Genomic DNA, 22,969 nt, shown 5'->3' on the forward strand with positions numbered 1-22,969 from the left:
AATTTGTAATCCAGTCTGGGGGTTCCGGAGAGGGTACGGGGTGGTCCGTGGGGGGACAGGAGGAGTAGCTGGTTCAAGGGGATATTGTTGAATAGTTCATTAAAATCGGATCGCATCGCATGCGGTGACGCGATCAACCTGATTTTTACTTTGGAATCAATGTTAAATGGTCCCTGAGACCCGATTTTACATTGATTTCAATGTAATAACCCCGCAAACCCACGATTTATATAGGAAACCCCCCCTGATGCTTTAAAATGCGCCTCCATTGTTAACGCCACCCCAGTATTGACGTCAACCCGAAGCGTGGCGAGCGCAGCGGTACGCGTCCTCCGACTTTTTCATACCCCCACTATCCACGTCGGCGTGGAGTTGAGAATAGAATAGTGTGGCGAGCGCGAAGCATGGCGAGCGGACGCGGATACCTGTGAAGCCCGCGAGGGGACACGGATACCTGTGAAGTATCCGCGTCCCCTCGCGGGGCTCGTTGCGCTCGCCACGCTTCGGGCTCGCTGCGCTCGCCACACTATTCTATTCTCAACTCCACGCCGACGTGGATAGTGGGGGTATGAAAAAGTCGGAGGACGCGTACCGCCGCCCCTCGCGGGGCTCGCCACGCTTGGGGTTGACGTCAATACTGTGTTTCTGTGCAGATGTGACAAGGGGAGGGCTTTGAAGGGTTAATAAATACAGTAGTGTTACAGATGGCCCATCCTATGGGCCAACCATAACAGCGGGATCGAAATCGCATCGTTCCATATCGTGTATGTGCATTTGTGGTATCCGATGCGATGCGATCCGATTTTGATACGGAGAATAGCATGGTGCGCAATTAACTTAGCGGGCGCCCAGATAGGAAACAAGTACCGATTAATCAATTATTATCCTGAGCGCTCCACAAACCCCTTTCTTTTTCTATATGCTTACTTGATTCCCTTTTTACATTTCAAGATTGAGTACACTATTTTTTTTTGTAAGGTATTTATTTTGTAAAGTGTTTAAACATAGCACCGGATGGTGCATAGTTAGTAGATATCAGTTCGAAGGGTCTCTCAGTTAGGGTGTCAGGTCAGTTCTGACCCAGGTAAAACCTGTCTCACTGAACCCAGATCGCCCATTGTATGCGACCTGGGTTTAACGCATCTTTTTACATCAATTGACAGCAATAGGTTATAAATGCAATGGATAGAATTTCACATAACTTTTGTGTAGATGGCTAAAGGTATTATATAGCCAATAAGCCACTCTGACACCCCTTTCACACTGAAAACACTGGTGCTGTCAGGATTATTGAAACTGTTTTAAGCAGTGTCACAAGCTGGACTGGACTATAGGCGCCCATACATTATGCCAGGGATGCAGAACTTTTGGCACTCCAGCTGTTAAACCTATGGGGCCTACACATGTAGCGATCTCACTAGATAGCTTAGGAAATGTTCCTACATTTGATCGCTCCATGTAGGGGCATAGACATAGTAATGCGTGGCCCTGCGTGTCGCTATTGCCCTGGCGATTGATATCCTGTATGCAGGACCCACAACCTGGGAAGACCCTTTTACACCGTGCCAGGATTTGAGTTGCTTTGTGTTTTTTTTTTGTAAAAATAAAGATATATGGCTAAAGGCCCCCATCCATTGGTGTGATTTGGTCTCTTTTCATCTTATTCAGAGGAATCCGATGAATGGGGCACAAATAGCATGTGTTTTACCTCCAATCCGATCTGTGGTCCTGTGCGCTTCGGATCAGAGCCGGAGATTGTCACTGCTGCACCAATGATCCATCTGATCAGCGAGTGGGGGATGGGATCGCATACAATATATCGTATGCAAACGGACCTGCGATCCTGTCCTGGGCGTCTCAAAGAGGATCGGCTGCAACTTCTACCCTCAGAGAAGTCGCAGTAGTGGATAGGGGCCGTGACCTCTGAGGTGAAGTACTGCCAGTGACTACTATAGGCCACTGGATGGTCCAAATTACTCCCTAACAGAAAGTGAAAGCATAATATGTTACAAACTTGCTGGCAATGGAGAGAGTAAGCTGTGAAGACAGGTTGAAGGTAGGAGAACATAGGTACTAATGGGGCATGCACACAGGGAGATTTGAGCTGGTTTTTAAAGTGATTTGGCTAGATTGCTTAGAAATTAAGCTGAAATCGCTTAGTGCGTATGCCCCATAGCGGTCCTGTATGTCGCTATCGCCAGGCTAGCTCATTCAAGCCTGCAGTGTAAATCAAGTCATCAGTGTTCTCTCACCAGGGAACACTGACCATGACAGATCGCTCAGCACCCATCCACTGGTGCATCACTGTGTGCTAAGCAAGCTGGAATATACTACATCGCTCAGCATGGAGGCTCCGCCGCCCCGTCCGTATGTTGCACAACCTTTATTTTGACGAGAACGAGCAAATGTAATATTTATCTTATGAAGCAAACTACTGGCTAAAGGGATCTTTGATCCTTCAGTTAAAACTGGATTCACACACAGATCTATTATGTTGCTTGGCCCAAGTGGCTAAATCGGTTTCTATTTTTGATACACAAGTAGTCTGTCAAATTGGATAACAAATGACAGAGTCTGACTGCTAACATTCGTAAGTGTGCTCAGAAGCTGATAGACTAACACAGATGCAGCCCAATAATCTCCATCTTCTCACTGCATATACTAGCCGAGCAGGTGCTAGAGCAACTATTTGGTTCATTAAAGTGTTATAACAGCAAGAGATTTTCAGTAAACTCCTCGGGGTGATTTGTTTGTGATTATGCCATCTGCACCCTGCTTAGGCATCTATACATATGGGTGTCTACCAGAGCTATTTTTGCTCCATTCAGAAATTCTTAAGCATTTAACCTGCCTAAAGTGGCTAAACCAGTCCAAACTTATCAATTCGGACTCCCAAATTCCCGAATTTTCACACATTGGGACAATGTTTTCAGGCGGGTCTGGCTGCCGATGCTGGCATTTCAGCGTGTGCAGCTAAACCCGACCTTAATGAGTGCGTTCAGCATGAAAAAAAACCATCAGTTGGGTGAAATTGAATACAGCCTATTGTGTTTTTCTCGCACCTCCAGAGGCTGCAAGAAAAATGTCTGATGTGGCTAATGTGTACCTAATTGAATAGCTCCGTAAAAAGCCCATTCATTTAGATGCCCAGCAGGTGGTGCTTGGCACAATAGAATCTCAACCTCACAATTGGTATGTGATGTAAAAGATCTCTTGAAAGTAAATCCCCATACACAGACAAGTTTAAAAAAAAAAATCTCTCAGAAGGGCCATTTTGAGTGATATATTTTAAAAACTTGTGTGTATGCTCAATATAGTTAATGATGAACGATGCATTGTAAACGACTATACCCCCTATTGTCTGTGCATGCAGTTCTATCTGACAAGATGGTCAGCAACTGCATTCACTGTGGGGGATCCGGTGACGTCACTAAACAATATTGGATGAGGCTTTAATGGCCTGTGTGTGTGGTGGTCTTTATTTGCATATTGCCACTACCAAAAATTATGAAACCTCTCTAGCCACATACACTGGTCAGCAATGATATTAAAACCACCTGCCTTTCATTGTGTAGGTTCTCCTTGTGCCACCTAAGCAGCTCTGACCCATCAGGGCATTGGCAGGTAGTCAATGCTGTGGGAGAGCGGCGACAGCGAGCAGAGCTTCCTGGTCGCTGCCACCACTCACCCTGTCAGTATTCAACGCAGCCCCCTCATACGCCAATTTCCCCCTCGCTCCATTTTTTGAGCAAGGGGGAATTGGCATATGCGGCTGCAGAAGCAGCGAGACTCGCTGCTAAATACAGCGAGTTTTCTGCATTAGCCGTGGGTCTCGCTGTTTTGGGGAATTCTCAGGACGGCGAGGATTTCCAAAGAAAGTTGAATAGGGTGAGCGACCGGCGTGGGGGTTAAACCGCGAGGATCGCTGGTTTTCTACAATCCTCGCTGTTTAACCCCCTCGCCGGCCGCATTGAATACCTGCCATTGACTCAGGACCTCTGTCATATCTGGCACCCAGATGTTGGCAGCAGTCCTGTAAGGTGTTGTCTGTGTGGCTTGGACTTGTTTTTACAACACATCCCACAGATGCTTCATTGAGATCTGGTGAATTTGAAGGCCAAGGCAATACCTTGAACCATGTTGTATACCTTAAACCAGTGGTAGCCAACCCTAGCCCTCGGGAGCTACCAACAGTTCACATTTTCCAGGCAACCTAGCTGCTGCACAGCTGCACTCATTAATCACTGACACATTTTAAAAGATCCACAGATGGAGCTAATTAGGTCACTTGTGATTCTGTGAGGAGACCTGCAAAACATGCACTGTTGATAGCTCTCGAGGACTGGGGTTGGCTACCCCAGCCTTAAACCATTCCTGAACAATGGGGTCAATTCAATATGGTGCGCAGTGAATAGTGTCGGGAGGGAGCGCCTGGAGCCATTGTAATTGGTGCGCTGCTAAGTTGGAGAATGCCGGTACTCGTGGGTGTTTAGTTGCGAGTATCTGTATTTTCCAGCTGCAGTGCTCCGTGGTGATGCTGTTGTCCATGCTAGGGCAGCATCACCGCCAAAGTTTTTTTGCTGGATTTCTTCTCACGCTTGTATGGTGCGAGCATGAATCCACTAGCCTGAGTTACTGTAGCTGCGGGAGCTCCCTCCTGGTGCTATTCACTGCGCATCGTATTACATCGACCGCAGTGTGGCAGGGGGCATTATCCTACTGAAAAAGGCTGCCATTAGGGAATAACTCTGTCATGAAGAGGTATACTTTGGGTGCAACAGTGTTTAAGTAGATGGTACGTGTTGCAGTAACATCCACGTGAATGTCAGGATCCAAGGTTTTACAGCAGGAAATTGCTTCACACTACCTTTGCTGGCTTTCATTCTTAACCAGGTGAATGACACAACCGTCCATCTACATGAAATAAAGAAAAACGTGATTCATCAGACCAGGCCACTTCAATTACTCTATGGTCCAGTTCTTGTGCTTATTTGCCTATTGTAGGTGGTAGGCAGGGCTCAGCAGCATACTCAGCACCATAGCCCGCAAGCTGTTTGCACTTGGTGTTTTGACAGCTTTCGATCATAGCCAGCATTAACTTTCAGCAGTTTCTGCTACACTAGCTCTTCTGTGCGGTCATACAAGACTGGCTAACTAACATTCCATGTGAATCAGTGAGCCTTGGATGCCCAAGACTGTCACTGATGGTTCAGTGTTGGACCACTTTTTGTAGGTATATCTGGATCAAACCACAAGACCGTTGCAGTTGCTCAGACCATTTTTTCGACTTCCAATGAGGCAACTTCAAGAATAGAGGGGTAGATTTATCAAGCTTGGTGAAGTGATAAAAGTGGTTTTTATCACCGGCCAATCATCTCCTACCTGTCACTTTTCAAACCAAGCCTTTATATTCACAGTTAGGAGTTGATTGGCCGGTGATAAAAACCAAACACTTTATAATTTCACAGAGTTTATTAAATCTGCCCCAGAGTGTCTACTTGCTACTTAGGTGTTAATTCTAGTGCCCTGAAGTTGTCACAACAGTTCCTGTGCTGACTGGGGGTGTCACTCTGCGCTGGTACTTGTAGCACACTTTGGGATGTACCTCAGTGCTGAAATACAGACTAGAATGTGCTAAAAGTACTACAGGAGAGAGCGGCGAGCAACACACAGGTTGGTAATAGGAGAAGCACAAGTTGACAGGTGCAGGGTGCTAGAATGCAGAATACAGGGGCCATAATTAGATCCTACAGCCTGGAACCCCACAAACCACACTCAAGCCTATTGCTTCCACAGAATGTGCAAGTGCCATAAATCACAAATTGTGTCTGCTGGGGTTTACCTTCCAGACAGTTCCAATTGTTTCATTTTGCTGTAATAGAACAGTATTATGGTTCCATGGGACTGGTACTTATAGTTTCCAGCTGCATTGGTATGGTACATGCTTGGCTGCCAGGGTGCATTTCTTAGTCTCCATAGTAACCTGGTGAATGGGATTTGTTCAGCCCTGCCTGTGACATTGATATGCATTTTTAAACTTTACAGCCTGTTTTTGTTTTTTTGTCATCTTTTATTTGATTTTTTTTTTAGCCTGTGATGTCAGGTTTGTATGTCTACAGATGGCTTCATTGGAAAGGGAATTTCTTGGTGTGTAGCAGAAAAAAATGTCCTTTATAATATGTAAATCCCCTATGTTTTGAACTGTTCCATAGCAGGATTGGAACAGCAGATGTCTGTGGTCTCTGTTATCGGAATTTATGATAGGAGTGAATAGGTTCAAGTGACTGAATTTGAAACCTATTGCGGTCCTCAAATATAGAAGTCTACATGTTGCACTTTTAAAGGGGTGTTTTATCTTGTGCCCCTTATTTATTTCTTAAGTTTCATATATAGCACACACACATTCCGCAGCGCATTACATAGTTGTAAAAGTTAGAGTATAGTTGAACATTCACATCAGTCCCTGCCCCAGTAGAGCTTACAATCTATATTCCCTACCACATGTACACGCACACATTCAAGGGTTAATTTTGTTGGGAGTCAATTAACCTACCAGTATATTTTTAGATTGTGCGAGAAAAGTGGAGTACCTGGAAACTCACGCAAGCACGGGGAGCATATACAAACTCTGCACAGTTACAGCCATTTTGGGAATCAAATCCATGACCTCAATGCTGTGAGGCAGTAATGCTAACCATTACACTGTCCGTACTGCCCTTTGTAATAACATGTACCTGACACATAATTACACATACCTGTATTCATTCTCTCACTGGAATCCTAATTCTGACTACTTAACTGACCTAGTGCTTGGTGTTAGAAAACTAGGAGGCATGGCAACATACATTTGTCAAAGGAATAAAGGACAATAGAACACCTGCAATAATGGGTCCCCTCCCCTTCTCTAAATACATGGTGCACAGAATCCTGCAAGTGAATTGCTGGAAATAAAGTAACTATTGTAAGTTAGTAGTTGCCGCCTTTAGATCCATGCTTAAACACTTGAATGCATCCAGGACACTATATTTCTGTAATTTAAATTTCTGGTGTGTACAGTAAATATGACATAACTCTACAATGAAAGACTGGCTGTTGGTATTGAGTAGTTCACTTTTTATGGAAGTTGCATTAAAGTAAATGCGTTAAAGATAAAAAAAAAAAAAATCTGCCACTCTTAGCAATGACCGTACAATTTCATTTATCCTTAGGTCCTCCACCGACCAACCTCTTCCAACCTCCGCGGCGTCCTGGCTTGGGAACACTAGGGAAACCAATTAGACTTTTGGCCAACCACTTCCAGGTGCAAATACCGAAGATTGATGTCTATCATTATGATGTGGACATTAAGCCTGAGAAAAGGCCCAGAAGAGTCAACAGGTGAGGTGACTGTTAAGAAGTAATGCAAAGCAAACGATATCTTATGGAATTTTCTGCACAGAGTTGTAATTATTATATATTTTTTATTTATTTTTTAATCTGGTATTGTTTAGGGAGGTGGTTGACACAATGGTGCGTCATTTCAAGATGCAAATATTTGGGGACCGCCAGCCAGGATATGATGGAAAAAGGAATATGTACACTGCACATCCGCTGCCAATTGGGAGGGACAGGGTGAGTTTAAGTATTAAGTTACATTTTTGGACTAATGGAACTTCAGTTGCTCCAAACCATTGAATTCTCCCCATAGAGCAGTGTTTTTTAACCACTGTGCTGCGGCACACTAGTATGCCTTGAGCTGTACTCAAGTGTGCCCCCAGATCTAGAGATGCCCAAACCAGTTTACAGCTACCACCAGTTCAACTGTTATTTACTGGTCTCTTCTTTTCATGTAACGGGACAATGTATTTTATTTTTACCAGTGTGATTGTTTTTATATGGGGCCCAATGTTTTTTTCCTGTGGGGATCTCATGGTGTGCCTTAGCAATTTTAAAATATTATTTAGTGTGCCGCAAGCTACAAAGTTTGAAAATCACTGCCATAGAGTATGAAAAAAAGATGTATTTTCACTGATCTGTAAAAGGTTGTTATCAAGCTTGTAGTGTATTTAGGAATAATTAAGTAATGTGTGATAAACTCACTGAAACTTCTCAGCTGTGACATGATTTATATTTTCATATCTTAATGCTGTGACTAGAAATGTTAATTTGCATTGCACATGACATGTTAATTTAATTACATGACCTTCTTTCTGCAGGTTGATCTGGAAGTCACCCTTCCAGGCGAGGGCAAAGACCAGACTTTCAAAGTGACCATTCAATGGGTATCAGTTGTGAGTCTGCAGCTTCTTTTGGAAGCATTAGCAGGACATCTGAGTGAGGTTCCTGAAGACTCTGTGCAGGCTCTTGATGTCATCACCCGTCACCTGCCATCTATGAGGTATTGTAATATAACCTTAGGCAGTCACAGGTTATCTAGCTCTGTATTTTAGTGATGGATCTAATTGTAGATCTTCAAAGTGAAATCCATATTAAGTATTGTTTTTTTGTAATGCTTGTGATAAAGTGTGCACCGTATGTATTTTTTAATTTTATTTGTCAACGCCACCCCCACTATCAACGTCAACCCGAAGCGTGGTGAGAGCAGCGAGCCCGTGAGGGGCAGCGGTACGCGTCTTCCGACTTTTTCATATTCCCACTATCCACGTCGGCGTGGAGTTAATTTTAGAAAGTGTGGCAAGCCACCGAGCCCGTAGCGTGGCGAGAGGACGCGGAATATATGTAAAGTAATCTGTGTACCCTCGCGGGGCTCGCTGCGCTCGCCACACTATCTCTAAAATCAACTCCACGCCGACGTGGATAGTGGGGGGTATGAAAAGGTCGGAGGACGCGTACCGCCACCCCTCGCGGGCTCGCCATGCTTTGGGTTGGCGTTAATAGTGGGGGGGGCGTTGCCAATGGGGGTACATTTAACATTGAATGCACCCATCAGGGTGCTTGTACAATTAAAAATTGCATTCCGCTATATTGCATGCGATGCGATTGTATACGATGTACTACGATCAAAATCGTGGGCGCCATGCTAGGAAACAAGTACCCATAGAAAACTCAGTGGAGGGAAGAAACTGACTTTTTAAGGGTATTCAATAAAAAAAAAAGTTTGATTCCAAAAGAATTTGTCATGCCATGCTTGAGTCAATTTCTAGAGGTATTCAAGAAATAATCATGCAGGTGTAAATGAAAGGTGGTTCCAAGCACACTTAGCAGGCAGACCGACATTGAGCTAAGATGGCTGCTCTGTGTCCTAACGTGTGAAGTGGAGACTAGGGAGAACTGTTGTGGAAAAGAGAATGGAGAGACTGTTCCTCTGTCTTGTGGACAGCTATGTCTTCTTGCAGTGTATTAAACTGTTCCCTGGTGAAATGTAATTGGGTATATATTCAGAAAGCAGCTTACCTGATCTCCAGCATTCCATTCACAGCTTCTGCTTCCGATCTGCTTATAGAAGCTATGTCAGGTGAGCTGGTATAGTGTGTGCGCTGTGCTGGCCTCCCTGTAATGTTTTGTTACATGGATACTTCCCATTGTAATGCCTGCGTTTGGAGTATTCAAGGAGAAAGTAGCAATTCTAAGTATGGATTCCATGATTACAGATGGAAAATATTTCCCAGAGACCACTTGGTGGAGGCAGAGTAGGGAATGTTATGCTGGGTACACACCAGGACGACTAGGGCCCGATCCCCTCAATCTAGATCCAATTGGATGTAGATTGTGTGGTAATTGGGACCTTTTCTGTCCTGGTGTGGACCGATACCGATCCGATGCGCGGTCCCGCGGGTCGGTCGGTCGGTCGTTATTGAGATCCTAACTGCCGCAGGTAGGATCTGAATGACGACCATACAGCCTAGTGCGGGTCGTGCGGTGCACATCGTGAGCAGGTCGTGCCCCCCTCGTCACCGTGAGTGGGTCAGACGAGACACTGACGACCCCCTCACGATGTGCATCGTGAGCTGGTCGTCGTGGTGTGTACCCTGCATTAGTCCACCGGTCTCAATCTATTGTAGATGGGAATCTATACATGGGAATCTATACATTGTAATGGCTATCATGGACTGTTCAGAATAAAAGGAATTGTTAATTAAGAATTACTGTTTAATTTCCGCAGGTACACTCCAGTTGGGCGATCCTTCTTTTCACCACCTGAGGGTTACTATCACCCATTGGGCGGAGGTCGTGAGGTTTGGTTTGGCTTTCATCAATCTGTGCGTCCAGCAATGTGGAACATGATGCTTAACATTGATGGTAAGTACATGAGGTGCTGCTGTTCTACCAATTTCTGGATAAAGTTTAAAAACCAAAAACAAGCAACTTTAGGAAATGTTTTATCTGCCGGTTGCACAGTTTTGCTTTCAGATTTCTCATTTCCAAAAGAGATGAGCAATGAAATGCAGATGAGCAAGGAGTTGTTTTTGAGGCAGACATCGCGGGTGAGATTTAATAGGATGAAAGATTCAGAGTGAGAGATGGGGTAAGACATCTCCAGTTTTTTTAAAGCGGCAATCATTTACACTTCCACATCAAACTGGTTTTGCCGTGTAAATGATTGCCGCTTTAAAAAAACTAGAGATTTCTTACCCCATCTCTCACTTTCTGAATCTCTCATCCTATTAAATCTCACCTAGCATCTAATACATGTATGATTTCTTAATATAGCAGTTCTCCAGGAGGAAGGAGCTCCAGGGATCATGATTTTTTACTTTTATATTAGATTGTGTGTTGCGGAAAGTCCAGAACATTTCATTTGATGGTTTTACATGGCTGTATATTGATAAGCATAGTGAAGTTGCAGCTGTTTGTGAGTTTTGTCACAATTCATTGACTTGGATAACATTCTGCAGTCATGTGAACAAGTGGATATAGAATATCCTGTACAGCACGTCACCCAGGTTTAGGTATAGCTGAGCTGCTCAGAAAGGTTTAGTTTAGGAGACCGTACACTTTCCACTATTATGCATGGTTTAGTTTCACTGCATTTGTAAAACTCCTTAAAATATTTTTGTTTTTAAATAGAGGTGTAGGGTTGGTTCATAGTGCGTCATCTAGCATTACTGTAAGATGTTGAACAATAATTGAATTTCCAACAATTTTTAAACAATGGCTACCAAAAGTGGTGAATGCAGTTGGCTCCATTTCCATGCCATTAATGACTACAACACCTTTCTAAATGAATTTAGCCCATAGAGTCAAACTTTATTCATAAACTAACCCCAAATGGTTAGTAGTCTATATAATCCTAGAAATATCTATATGCAGGCCGTCCCAGTGCCACTACTGGTAAGCTGGGTAATACACTATGTGAATTGCAGCACTGTCGATATAGTTAATACTGGTGGTGCTCCTGGACCAAGGATATAGGGAATACACAATTTATTTTTCTTATTTTTTTTTAAATTGTTGGAACTTAACTAATTCACATGGACTACCATTGGCAATTGTAAAGGGAGACGAGCGCACCATCTGATTCATGGCAAATTAAGCTAGGGTATGCAGTACACTAATTGGGGGTCCATGTGGTAAAGTCTAATACAATTTGAAATCCTAAAAATGTGGAAAAACTAGTCTTGACTTTGTTCCATGTTAGGCACTTTGCATTTCTGTGTGGTGTGTTTTTATTTATTTTTTTGTTTTAAAGTGGTTAAAAACTTGTGCTTCCCTATGCTGACAACTCCTGTGATTTCTAATGTAGCATGGGGTAGCACAGTGGTTATCATTGCTGCCTCACATTTCTTTGGTCGTAGTTTACATTATGAATAGATCCAGTTTCATTTCTCTGTTAAAATCACAAGGGTAACTGATAGTCAGTGTTTGATTAAAAGTGCTTCTTTCTGCTATGTCTATAATGCCTACCATTTGCTGAAAATCGCATAAAGTGGACGATTCTATTATTCTAGGTTGATTGATCACCCATCACTTTATGGGGCCAAATTCATATGTATGTTCTGGCACTTTTCGGGCATATTGCTCCCAAATAGACTAGATTTAGATAAAATATATTTAGCTGCAGCTGTTTTGCTTGGCATGAGTTCTGCTGAAACTTTTGTTGTAACAGGTTTTTTTATGTTAATGGTAGATGTAATATTGAGGTGCTCGCTGACTGGCCATAACCAAACTCCATTGTGCATGACTATGAAACTTTTTTATTACTTTTTTTCCCTTTTATTTATTTAGTTTCTGCAACTGCTTTTTACCGTGCTCAACCAGTCATAGAGTTCATGTGTGAAGTGCTTGATGTACAGAATATCAATGAACAGACCAAACCACTGACTGATTCTCAGCGTGTTAAATTCACCAAAGAAATAAGAGGTAATTTGTCTTGTTTCCCTTTTAACCCCCCCCCCCCCCCCCCTGTTTGCAATACTAGTCACCAACTTTGAGACGTGGATCTATGTTTTCCAGGTTTAAAAGTAGAGGTCACACATTGCGGTCAGATGAAGCGGAAGTATAGAGTGTGTAATGTTACCAGGAGACCTGCAAGCCACCAGACGTAAGACTTTCATGTGTTTTATACCCCTTTTACACCAAAAACCCTGGTCGGACCCTGGTCTTTGAATGCTGGAGTATCCAGGGTCTGACCCTGCTTTATACCCCATTTACACAGCACTTTGACCTGGGTCGGACCTGGGTCTGCACCATTTACACTGAACCTGGGTCAGCCCTGCCTTAAATAATATTTTATATATATATTTATAGAAATATATATATATATATAATATATATATATATATATATATATATATATTTATATAGAAATATAATATATATATATATATATATATATATATATATATATATATATATATATATATATATCAGGGCTGACCCAGGTTAAGTGTTTTTTTTGTTTTTTTTTTAAGGTGCTGGGGGTGCCGGAGGGTACCTGTCCTGCCTGCTGTGCTTGGTGTACCTGGGGGTACCGGGGTGCTGGGGGGTGCAAGGGGTGCTGAAGGTACCTGTCCTGTCTGCGGTCGGATCTCAGCGGAGAAGATGATGTGCGCCGTTGCTGTACCACCCCCCCCCCTCCCCGGCAGACGGTCCCTGCGGCGTGCGGCGTATGGAGTGTCAGTGGCGGGGGTCCCTCTGGCGCATGGGAACTAGTACTAGTTCCTATGCGCTGGAGGGACCGCCGATACTGACACTCCATACGCCGCAGGGACCGGCTGCCGGATGCGGGGGGGGGGTGATACAGCAGCGGCGCACATCATCTTCTCCGCTGAGATCCGACCGCAGGCAGGACAGGTACCCCCAGCACCCCTAGCACCCCCGTACCCCCAGCACAGCAGGCTGACAGGTACCCCCCTCTCCTCAGCAGCCGCAGGGACCCCCCTCCTCCCGCAGCAGCTGGGAACATCTTCCCCAGCGCTGCACGCTGTGGACCCGCTGCGGGTGCCTGCACCCGCAGCGGGACCATTTACACCGACATTTACACGGGTCCTATCCGTGTTCTACCCAGGTCAGGACCTGGGTAGAGGACCCGTGTAAATGGAAACGGATACCCCCCATTTACACCGCCGCGGATCCGGGTCTGACCCGCCGCTGACCCGGATTTTTCGGCGGTGTAAAAGGGGTATTACTCTGAGATGCTTTATAGAACTGTGAATACCCTTCTACTGCTAGATGTGGAGTCAGCATTTTGAGTTTAGGCATGCATTATTAAGGTTTATGGTACATGGACTGTAAATGATATGAACTCTGGGGTTATAGGGCCAGATGCACCAAGCTTTAAAAAGGGATACAGTTGTGAAGGGAAAGTACCAGCCAATAGGCTCCAGACTGCAATGTTACAGACTAGGTTTGACTGGATGTGTATCCCTCTCCACTTTCACTTTTTGAAATTACGTACATCTGGCCTATGTGTTGACACAAAAAGCTCACCTACATAATGCACAAGTCCATTCAAGGGGTAGGACCTGGCTTTACGCCTAATATTTACAGTACAATAAAAGTGAGTTCTGTTTGCATTGTCTTCATGGGTTTGACTGGCTCAGTTTAACCTATTCCTGATGTACATCCTTCTGCGATTTATGTACTATACTGTACCTTGCAATGCTTGTCCTACTTTCTTCCCTCTTCAGAGAAATTAGAAAATTACATATCAGCCATAGGTGCTACTCATCCGAACAGTGTGCAGCAGTTCCCAATATTCAGATTCACTGTGAGGCAGTGAGACTACCCAGCCCTAGTGTATTGTTGCAATCCAGAGAGTTTAATGTAATGGAGCACGGACAGTGTAATGTTTAGCATTACTACCTCACTTCACTTGGTTGGCTCAATTCCCACCATGGCCCTGTGTGGAGTTTACATTTTTTCCCTGTGCTTCTGTGCGTTTTCCCCAGGTACTCCAGCTTCCTCTCACAATCCCACAAAAACTATACTGGTTTATTAGCTCCCAGCAATGTGCGCACTATATAAATAACTGGTAATAAACCTAAGAGACTCCTAACCATTACCTCACACAGTACCCTTAGTGCCCTCCTCCCTTTTTCCCCCCTACATTTCTTCCCACAGGCTTTATGCTGGGTATTGCTAGTGTAGGAGTCTGGGCACCAAACAGTTAGCCTTTTTTCCCCCCACAGTAGCCCTGCTTCCCTCTCCTTCTATACCCCAGCCACAGTAAGACATCTTTTTTTCTTTTGAGTTTGATTTATTTATTTATGTAATAAGTAGCAGCCCTAGGCTTAGTATAAGATGCCCCGCAATGGAACTCCACCAACCCACATCCCTGGTGGCTGCAGCACTGGCAATGGATCAGGGTCTTTTGGCTGAGCTCCATAGCGCACACTGGGAGTTAACAGACAGGTTAGGGGCTCCCTCCTTGTAGGGCTGTCACTGCTGGTGCAGGAGAACATGTTGTCTGCATCTACAGTAGCCCACCAACTCCAGTATTCAATGGGGCACTATATTACAGGTGTCCATTTGCTCTGGGGTCTATGGCATAATTTGGAGGTAGGTCCTCATTAGCCACATAAGCGTCTTCCCTCTATGCTGGCGTTCACCACTGGGTCTCTCCCCATGCCTACCAAATACTTTCAGCAGCCATTTTGTCTCTCATCTGGTCTCTGAATGGGCAATGGACTCTGTACGCCTAGGGTTAGGTAATGCAATTACGGTAGCTTGTTGAGCATTGACTGACTATTCCTTATTAAAACTGCATTGAATGTTCTTGTGTGTATTACTTGCATATGGATTCAGTATTGAATCCCGGCGGTCGGGATCCCGGCGCCGGAATCCCGACAGCCAAAATCCCGACAAGGGGAGGGACGTGGATCGTCCCCCCTTGCGGGCTCGCCACGCAGCGGGCCCGGTGCCTCGCTACGCTCGGCACACTAATTTATTCTCCCTCCAGGGGTGTCGTGGACACCCCAGGAGGGAGAATGTGTCGGGATTTCGGCGGTCGGGATTCCGGCGTCGGGATTCTGAACGCCGGGATCCCGACCGCCGGGATTTTAACTGCATCCCCTTGCATATAACTGTATAGTAGTACATTGATTATTTCTATCTGCTTTCATAAGTGTTAGAGTACTTGGTAGTGTTCCCGCTAGGCTGTTTTAGTGGGGCTGGTAAGGGGAGGGCATCCCAATCCTGTTTCGGGGCCTTTGCCAAGAAGCACCTGTCCAAAAGTGAGGATAAGTCCTCCACATGACGGGCCGGAGACTCTCCATTCTGGAATCAGAGTGGGGGGTTGTCTCCTAAAGTTTCGGGACCAGTGGATCAACTCCTTCACGGACCCTTGGGTTCTTTCCATCATTTCGCAGGGTTACAGGATAAATCTCAGGCGGTCCCCCCCAAAGTGGTTTCTTCCAACACCCTTACCGGGAGGATATCGCCTGCGGAAAGCGATAACGTCCCTTCGTGAGAAGGGAGTGGTGGTCCCGGTACCTCAGGAAGAACGAGGTTTTTATTCAATTCTCTTTTTGGTCCCCAAACCAGATGGGTCTTTCAGACCCATTCTTAATTTTAAATCTTTAAATCTGCATCTTTGGGTGGACCACTTTCGTATGGAGTCTCTTTGTTCTGTGCTGTTAAGCATAGAGTTGGGGGAATTTCTAACATCAGTGGGACATCCAGGATGCTTATCTACATGTGCCTATCTTAAAGGAACATCAGTCCTTACTGAGATTCACGATAGAGGAGACTCATCTCCAGTTTCAGGCTCTTCATTTTGGCCTGGCCAAAGCGCCGAGGCTATTCACGAAAGTGATGGCTGTCATAACAGCGGCCCTCAGACTACAAGGGACAGTAATCATCCCATACCTGGACGACTTCCTGTTCAAGGCGGAGTCAGTGGAGAAATTACAAGAACATCTGGACATTGCGACACGGTTCTTCCAAGAACATGGGTGGTTGTTGAACCCCCCAAAGTCACATCTAACACCCACACTGATCCTTCAGTTTCTGGGGGTGATTTTTGAATCCAAAGCAGTGAACATTCGTCAATTGGTTTTCTTGATCTTACAGTCCCTGAACCCTACGATTTGGCAGGGAGTAAAACTGCTGGGCGAGATGTTGCAGTTTGCAAGGTTCCACTCCAGAACTTTTCAGTGGAACATTCTCTCTTGTCGGTCAGGAAATTCAAAGACCATGAAACAGGAAAGGCTGTCACTGTCTCGAGAGACGAGGGAGTCCTTGATCTGGTAGACAGATCTGGAGTCGCTGCAACTGGGGCGTTCCCTCCGCTCGTGGGTTTGGTTGGTTGTCATGACCGATGGCAGTCTCAGGCTGGGGGGCGGTAGTTCTGCACTTGAGGTTGCAGGGTCTATGGTCCAATGAGGAGTCCAGGCTGCCGATCAACATCTTGGAGCTCCGGGTGGTTTGGAACACCTTTCTGCAGACAGGGGATCTCCTGAAGGGATCACCTGCCTGCATGCAGTCGGACAATGCCACGGCTGTGGCTTACCTGAATCATCAGGGCGGGACTCACAGCAGTATGGCAATGCAGGAAGTCTAACGGATCTTCCAGTGGGCAGAGGTGTTCATTCCTGCTCTGTCGGCTGTATTCATTCCGGGGATCCAGAATGTTGAGGTGGATTTCCTCAGCAGGTAACAGCTGTCGGAGGGAGGATGGGCGCTTCATCGGGAAGTCTTTCAGTGTCACTCTGGAGGCTCCCAGAGGTCGATTTGATGGTGTCCAGGAACAACTGTCAGGTTCCAAGGTTCTGCTCTCAGACCAGGGACCCCCCCCCCCCCCCCATTCCCTATGATTCTGCGGTACTGAAGAGAGTGAGGACGCAGGAGGTACAAGTCATACTGATTGCACGGACTGGCCCAGGAGATAGTGGTATTCAGACATACTGAGGTTGTCGACAGACTCTTGACCTCTTGACTCTACCTCTTCGGCCAGACTTGCTCAAACAAGGACCCTTTCTACACCTGGACCTAGCTTGTCTAAATTTGACGGCCTGGCTTTTGAAACCTCCCTACTAAGGAAGAAGGTATTTTCGGAAGCGGTTATCCAGACCATGCCCAGGGCTCGCAAGCCTGTTAGCTTCAAATTACCTTTGTGTCTAGAAGATCTATATCGGGTGGTGTGAGCGTCAGAGGTCACACACCTCTAGGTTCAAATTATCTAGACTGTTAGAATTCCTCCAGGATGGATTCTCTGCAGGGCTTAGTCTGCAGTCTTTAAAGGTACAGTTGTCGGCATTATCCATTTTCTTTCATAAAAGGGTAGCCCTGTTACCTGAAGTTGAGACCTTTTTACAGGGAGTCATGAGGCTCAATCCCCCATATATGCCGCCGGTGGTGCCTTGGGACCTCTCTTTGGTTGTGTTACAGAAACCTCCTTTTGAGTTGCTATCTTGGAAAGTTACCTTTTAGTTGGCTATAGCTTCGGCTAGGCGAGTTTCGGAGTTGGGTGCCTTGTCCTGCAAGGCTCCATTTTAGATTTTTCATGAAGACAGGGCTGTGCTGCGAATAGTGCCTAAGTTTCTACCTAAGGTAGTGTTGTACCTAAGACAGTGGAGCAGTTGTGCAGGGCTGCCACCTGGTCCTCTGTTCATACCTTTACAAAATCCTATAGGTTCCATGAATTCGCGTCGGAGGACGCTTCATTTGGGCAAGCAGTAATGAGAACTGTAAGCCTGAGCATACCCTCCCAAAGGACCGGCTCTTGAACGTCCCATGGTACAGCAGAAAGGAGGAGCCTGCACTCAAAAGAAGTCAGCATAGGTGCCTTGCTCCTGCGGACCCTCCTACATCCCATGGTAGAGCTGTGTCACCAGGATGATGACTCAGAGAAAGGGATTTGAATGGTAAATTCTTACAAAAATCCCCTTATTTCTGACAATCGTACAATATAAATCTCTAAATATCACCTGCTAAAATAGCAGAGGAATAGATGGCTTTACTTTAGACAAATTATTGTAACATTCTTAAGCTACACTAAAGTAACATAGCCAGGGATTCTAACATACAAGCCGCAAATATGCAATTAGTATAAATTATAACAATTTGTATAAGGATATAGGTGGACATTTGGATTATACGGTTTAAACTGAATACTATGTACAGGTCATTAGCATAGGTCGGCAGTCAGAATTTGCCTCCAGGTTTGAATGGCATTCTTAACCCAATGTTCAGCTAGTGGTTCAATCCCCACTTCATTTAGACTCTTGATAGTCCTATTTCCAGCAGGTTGGTCTGAATTTTAGTCTCAATCTATCTGGAGGTGTTGGGTTTGTCTTCCAGAGACAGATTGCGCTGTTCCTATGGTAATCTTTCCTATTGCATGTCCTCCATGAGTAACTTCCACAGGACTTGATTTTGCTCTTAGCACTGTTCTTGTCTCATTTAAACCCTTGTTCTCGATGGACATTTGTTGGCTTATGTGGAAGTTTGTCTTTCTTGAGGGTGTCATATCACTCTGATTTTTTTTTAAATGTTTTACTCGGGTCGTGACCCAGAACTCCATTGAACTATCCCCCTCAGCTTCACTCGCCTAGTAGACTGTGGTCCCTTAAGTGTGAGGCCTTCTTGGATGTTATGGCCATTTTGGATTTATGTGGACAAGGTAATGGATATTTATGAAATTGCCCTATATGACTTTCGCAAGCAGCTCTGATGAGTTACTATGCAGACTTTGGCAAGATGTCTACATTTGACTAACAATCACACTTCTTTGGTGGTGGATCTTTCTGCCCCGACTGGTTGCAGCTTATTCCACATGGTTGACTGTATCTTATTTGTCAGTTCGATAGGTGTGTATCATTAGGTCAGCAGTCTTTTTAATGGCCACTATTGGTTGACAGGCCAAAAAGTTTTTCATGGTTTTTGTTGGTTGGCAGTGATTGTTCTAAATATGTCTCCAGTGAATGTGTGCTTATAATATGCCAACATAAGTTGAAATATATTTATTTACCATAAAACAAAATTTGTTACATATCTATGTTAAGGGATAATGTAATTGCCTGTGGAAAATTACAGCAGATATTTATCAAATGAATATAGCACTTGGCTTTAACACCCATAGCTATTCAATTTCACTCAGTTTTTTTTCTTCCAGACAGCCTTGTTAATTAGTGTTAAAACACAGAAACCATGATTTATTTACTTTTTATCATCTCTAGTTAGCGGTGAAGAAAAAAAACCCAGCTAAGAGCTGGGGCTAATTGAATAGCCCTGTGGGATCAATTAGCTTGAAGTATTTTTCAGTGGCTAAATAAATGTATTGTCCCTCTCTGACCTCCCACTGTTGCAGAAAAGATCTGCTGCCAGAGACTGCTTTCACTGCGGAAGGAGTTTGTCAACTACCTCTATAATAATAAAATTACAGTTTTTGGTTGGAATGCTACTTAACGAAGTGTGGCGGACTGCTATTTTACATTTCAACTTATAAACCTCAAGCAAAAGCTTATTTTATTTTGGTTTAGGCATTGAGACCCTTTCACTGTTGAATTACTGGTTAGTCAGTTAACATAATTTGTTTACTTCTAGATTTCCCCTGCAGTTGGAGAATGGCCAGGCTATGGAGTGCACAGTTGCCCAGTACTTCAAACAGAAATACAGCCTGCAGTTAAAATATCCTCACCTTCCTTGTCTGCAAGTCGGTCAAGAGCAGAAACACACATATCTGCCCCTTGAGGTAAATGATATACAAAAACCTTTTAATTTTAGTTTGACATGATTAAATGTTGTACATGCGGCCAGTGAAACGCCCACCGGATTTATAGCTAGCGGGTTCAGTTCACTGCTGGCAGGCCCCCCCCTGTCATCAGTGGATAACAGCGGCAACTTTGCCTTTCCCTCCTTTCCATTGTGCCCCAGTCACTTTCCATCAGTATACCGTAGCCGTGGCTCTGTCTCCTCCCAGCTCTCCTGATCAATTTCGTGCTACCAGCAATAGATCACATGGTTCTCAGCAGTTGTGGAGCTGCCTCCTCCATCACTATCTCTCTCAGGCATCATTGTGGCAACAGTGTGCAGCACCGAAGGTAAAATAGTTAGATTTACAGCCTCACAGCACTGAGGTCATGGGTTTGATTCCCACCATGGCCCTAACTTCGGAGGTTATATATTCTCCCTGAGTTTACGTGTGTTTCCTTCGGGTACTCCGGTTTCCCCCCACAGTCCAAAAATATACTGGTAGGTTAAATGGCTCCCCAAAAACTCGTTTTGCGATTTGCCCTGGTGAGTGAAAAACTCACTGAAGGCGTTCGCTCCAGGGGTTTGCGCATGTATGACTGCTCACCCCCACCATCAGAGATGGGGACAAATTCTGAATCGGCCCCTTAGTCTAGTCCCTATGTCGTTAATGAAGTGCTGGGACTTTCAAAAGGAATAAGGTATTTCTGAGAGAAACCAGGCCATGAGCATGTGAGTGACAAGGACAACATTACTCTACTCTGGTTGGCTCTACATGTGAGGTCCTTGTGAATGTTTTACTTCGTGATTGGTCCCTACTAAAGTGTGCGGGATGAATAGTTGGTTTTTGTTAACTGGAATTTGCACAGGTCATCCTATAGGAGATTCTGAGTGAAATAATGCATGTCAAAAACTGCAAAAGCTTTTGTATATTGTGCATTTTTTTTAATTGAACAGAGAGCTTTGATGCATTCCAATCTTAGAAGAAAGTGGGTTGGTTAGTTTGAAATTTAATTTTTTTCAATGCCTAAATTGAAGTCTTCTATGTTTCTTGGTAACACAGGTATTCATGATTACACCTATGCTTGTATCATATACTCACTTTTGCACCAGTGAGCTAGCTGAAAATATGCTTTACTTGAGTGAAATCATAAAGTTCTGTACTTTTATCTACTATATAATGTATGCAAATTTCTCATTTCAGTTTACATACACAAAACAAAAATGGTGCTGCAAATAAAAAAAATAAAACCGTTTGCTTTTAAGCAGCATGTGACCTTGTTTGAAATAGTACCCGTGAACATGGAGTATCTGTTTTTAAAATGTTTTTCAGGTCTGTAATATTGTAGCTGGGCAGCGATGCATAAAGAAACTGACTGATAATCAGACTTCCACTATGATCAAAGCAACAGCCCGGTCTGCTCCAGACAGGCAGGAGGAGATTAGCAGGCTGGTGAGTGCCTCTGATATTTGGGTGAGCTAATTTAGTGTTTCTTTAATATACCATTGTTACATGTATATTAAGATGATGCATAATACTTGTATATCACATGTTTGAAAACCTGCACAATCCATGTTTTTAGGCTTATTTAGGAGAGTTATAAAGCATACATTTAGTAATTTGTATTTATTAGTAATATTATTCTTAAATGATTGTCCTTTATACCTTTGGCCTGTCCACGGTCTGTAATGGCAAAAATCCTTTTTATTTTTTTTACAACCAACAATTGTTCATAGCCTGCTGTTTCATAGTTCAGCAACTTATGTTTGTAAGATCTCACTGAGCAGACTGGGACAATAAGGGGGAAATTGGCTAAAATGGGAGTTCGGTACTTGTGCAGTTTCACGGGACCCTGTTCGCATCGCATGTAATGCAATGCATTTTAGCTCACCCCCACTTTCCACCTTTAGCAAACCCTTACTATCCACATCACCCCGAAGCGTGATGAGCCCCCAATGTCAGCGTGGAATTGATTTTATAAAGTGTGGTGAGCGCATGCAGAATACACGTCAAGTAATCCGCGTCCTCTCACGTGTGCTCACCACGCTTAGGCCTCGTTTTCCATGGCCGCTCGCCACACTTTATAAATTCAACTTCATGCCGACGTGGATAGTGGGGGTGTGCTAAATCGCAATGCGATCCCAGTGCCACTGTGACACTACACAAGTACCAGCAGTTCTATTTCAGATGGGATGTTGCTCTCAGATACGATCTATTATCTTCTAGAAGGTGCTAAATAAATAAGTAGATTATGAATGGTTGCCCATAGCAACATCCCATGTAAAATAGAACTCCCATCTTAGTAAATGTCCCCCTAAAATTGACACAGTGGTTTATTATGTAAAAACGGCATTTTATTTTCGGTTGTGGATTGAGGTCAACAGGGTCAAAAGGTCAACATGCGTTATTCACATTTTTTTTTGTCTCAATGTTGATATAACTTCAATTGGTGCAACACTTACCCTTGCATGGCTCTCTTTGCTCGCCATGCTTCGGGCATGTTGCATTGCTACACTGTTATATTCTCCGTCGACACCAAAATGGATGGTTTAGTATGAAAGTCCAAAAAATTATGTCAACCTTTTAAATGTTGACTTTTTGACCCTATTGCATGTTAACACTTTTCTGCTGAACTACTGACTATCTAGACACTGTAGATCTATAAACTGGGTACATTGTTTTTTTTACACAGAATTTAAAGTAGCGATTTTAATAAAGACAAAAAACACAGCATATTAACTTGTGTCTTTCAAAGCAGAGAAAACATTATGGTAGGTAGGAACCTTAAGGCAGAGATTCCTGTCTTTAAGGCATTCTAACAGTCCAGGTTTTAATGATAGCCATGCTTGAGCACAGGTGACCTACCTGAGGTACTTATTATTTTAAGGGTGATCA

General features: G+C 44.2%; 1 protein-coding gene across 3 annotated transcripts in view; it reads left to right on the top strand.

Moving 5' to 3' along the window:
* Positions 1-22,969, top strand: part of AGO4 (argonaute RISC component 4) — a 51,386-nt gene that overhangs the window by 14,338 nt on the left and 14,079 nt on the right. For 2 of the 3 annotated variants that reach the window (XM_083173501.1, XM_083173503.1), the window contains exons 2-9: positions 7,209-7,377; positions 7,491-7,611; positions 8,196-8,377; positions 10,103-10,239; positions 12,166-12,300; positions 12,394-12,481; positions 19,927-20,074; positions 21,407-21,547. In XM_083173501.1, coding sequence (XP_083029627.1) covers positions 7,209-7,377; positions 7,491-7,611; positions 8,196-8,377; positions 10,103-10,239; positions 12,166-12,300; positions 12,394-12,481; positions 19,927-20,074; positions 21,407-21,547 — 1,121 coding nt within the window. The remainder of the gene's footprint in view (positions 1-7,208; positions 7,378-7,490; positions 7,612-8,195; positions 8,378-10,102; positions 10,240-12,165; positions 12,301-12,393; positions 12,482-19,926; positions 20,075-21,406; positions 21,548-22,969) is intronic. The other variant, XM_083173502.1, reaches the window with a different exon arrangement.

Source organism: Crinia signifera, chromosome 2 (genome assembly GCF_055691185.1).
Source record: "Crinia signifera chromosome 2, ASM5569118v1, whole genome shotgun sequence".
NCBI classification, from domain to species: Eukaryota; Metazoa; Chordata; class Amphibia; order Anura; family Myobatrachidae; genus Crinia; species Crinia signifera.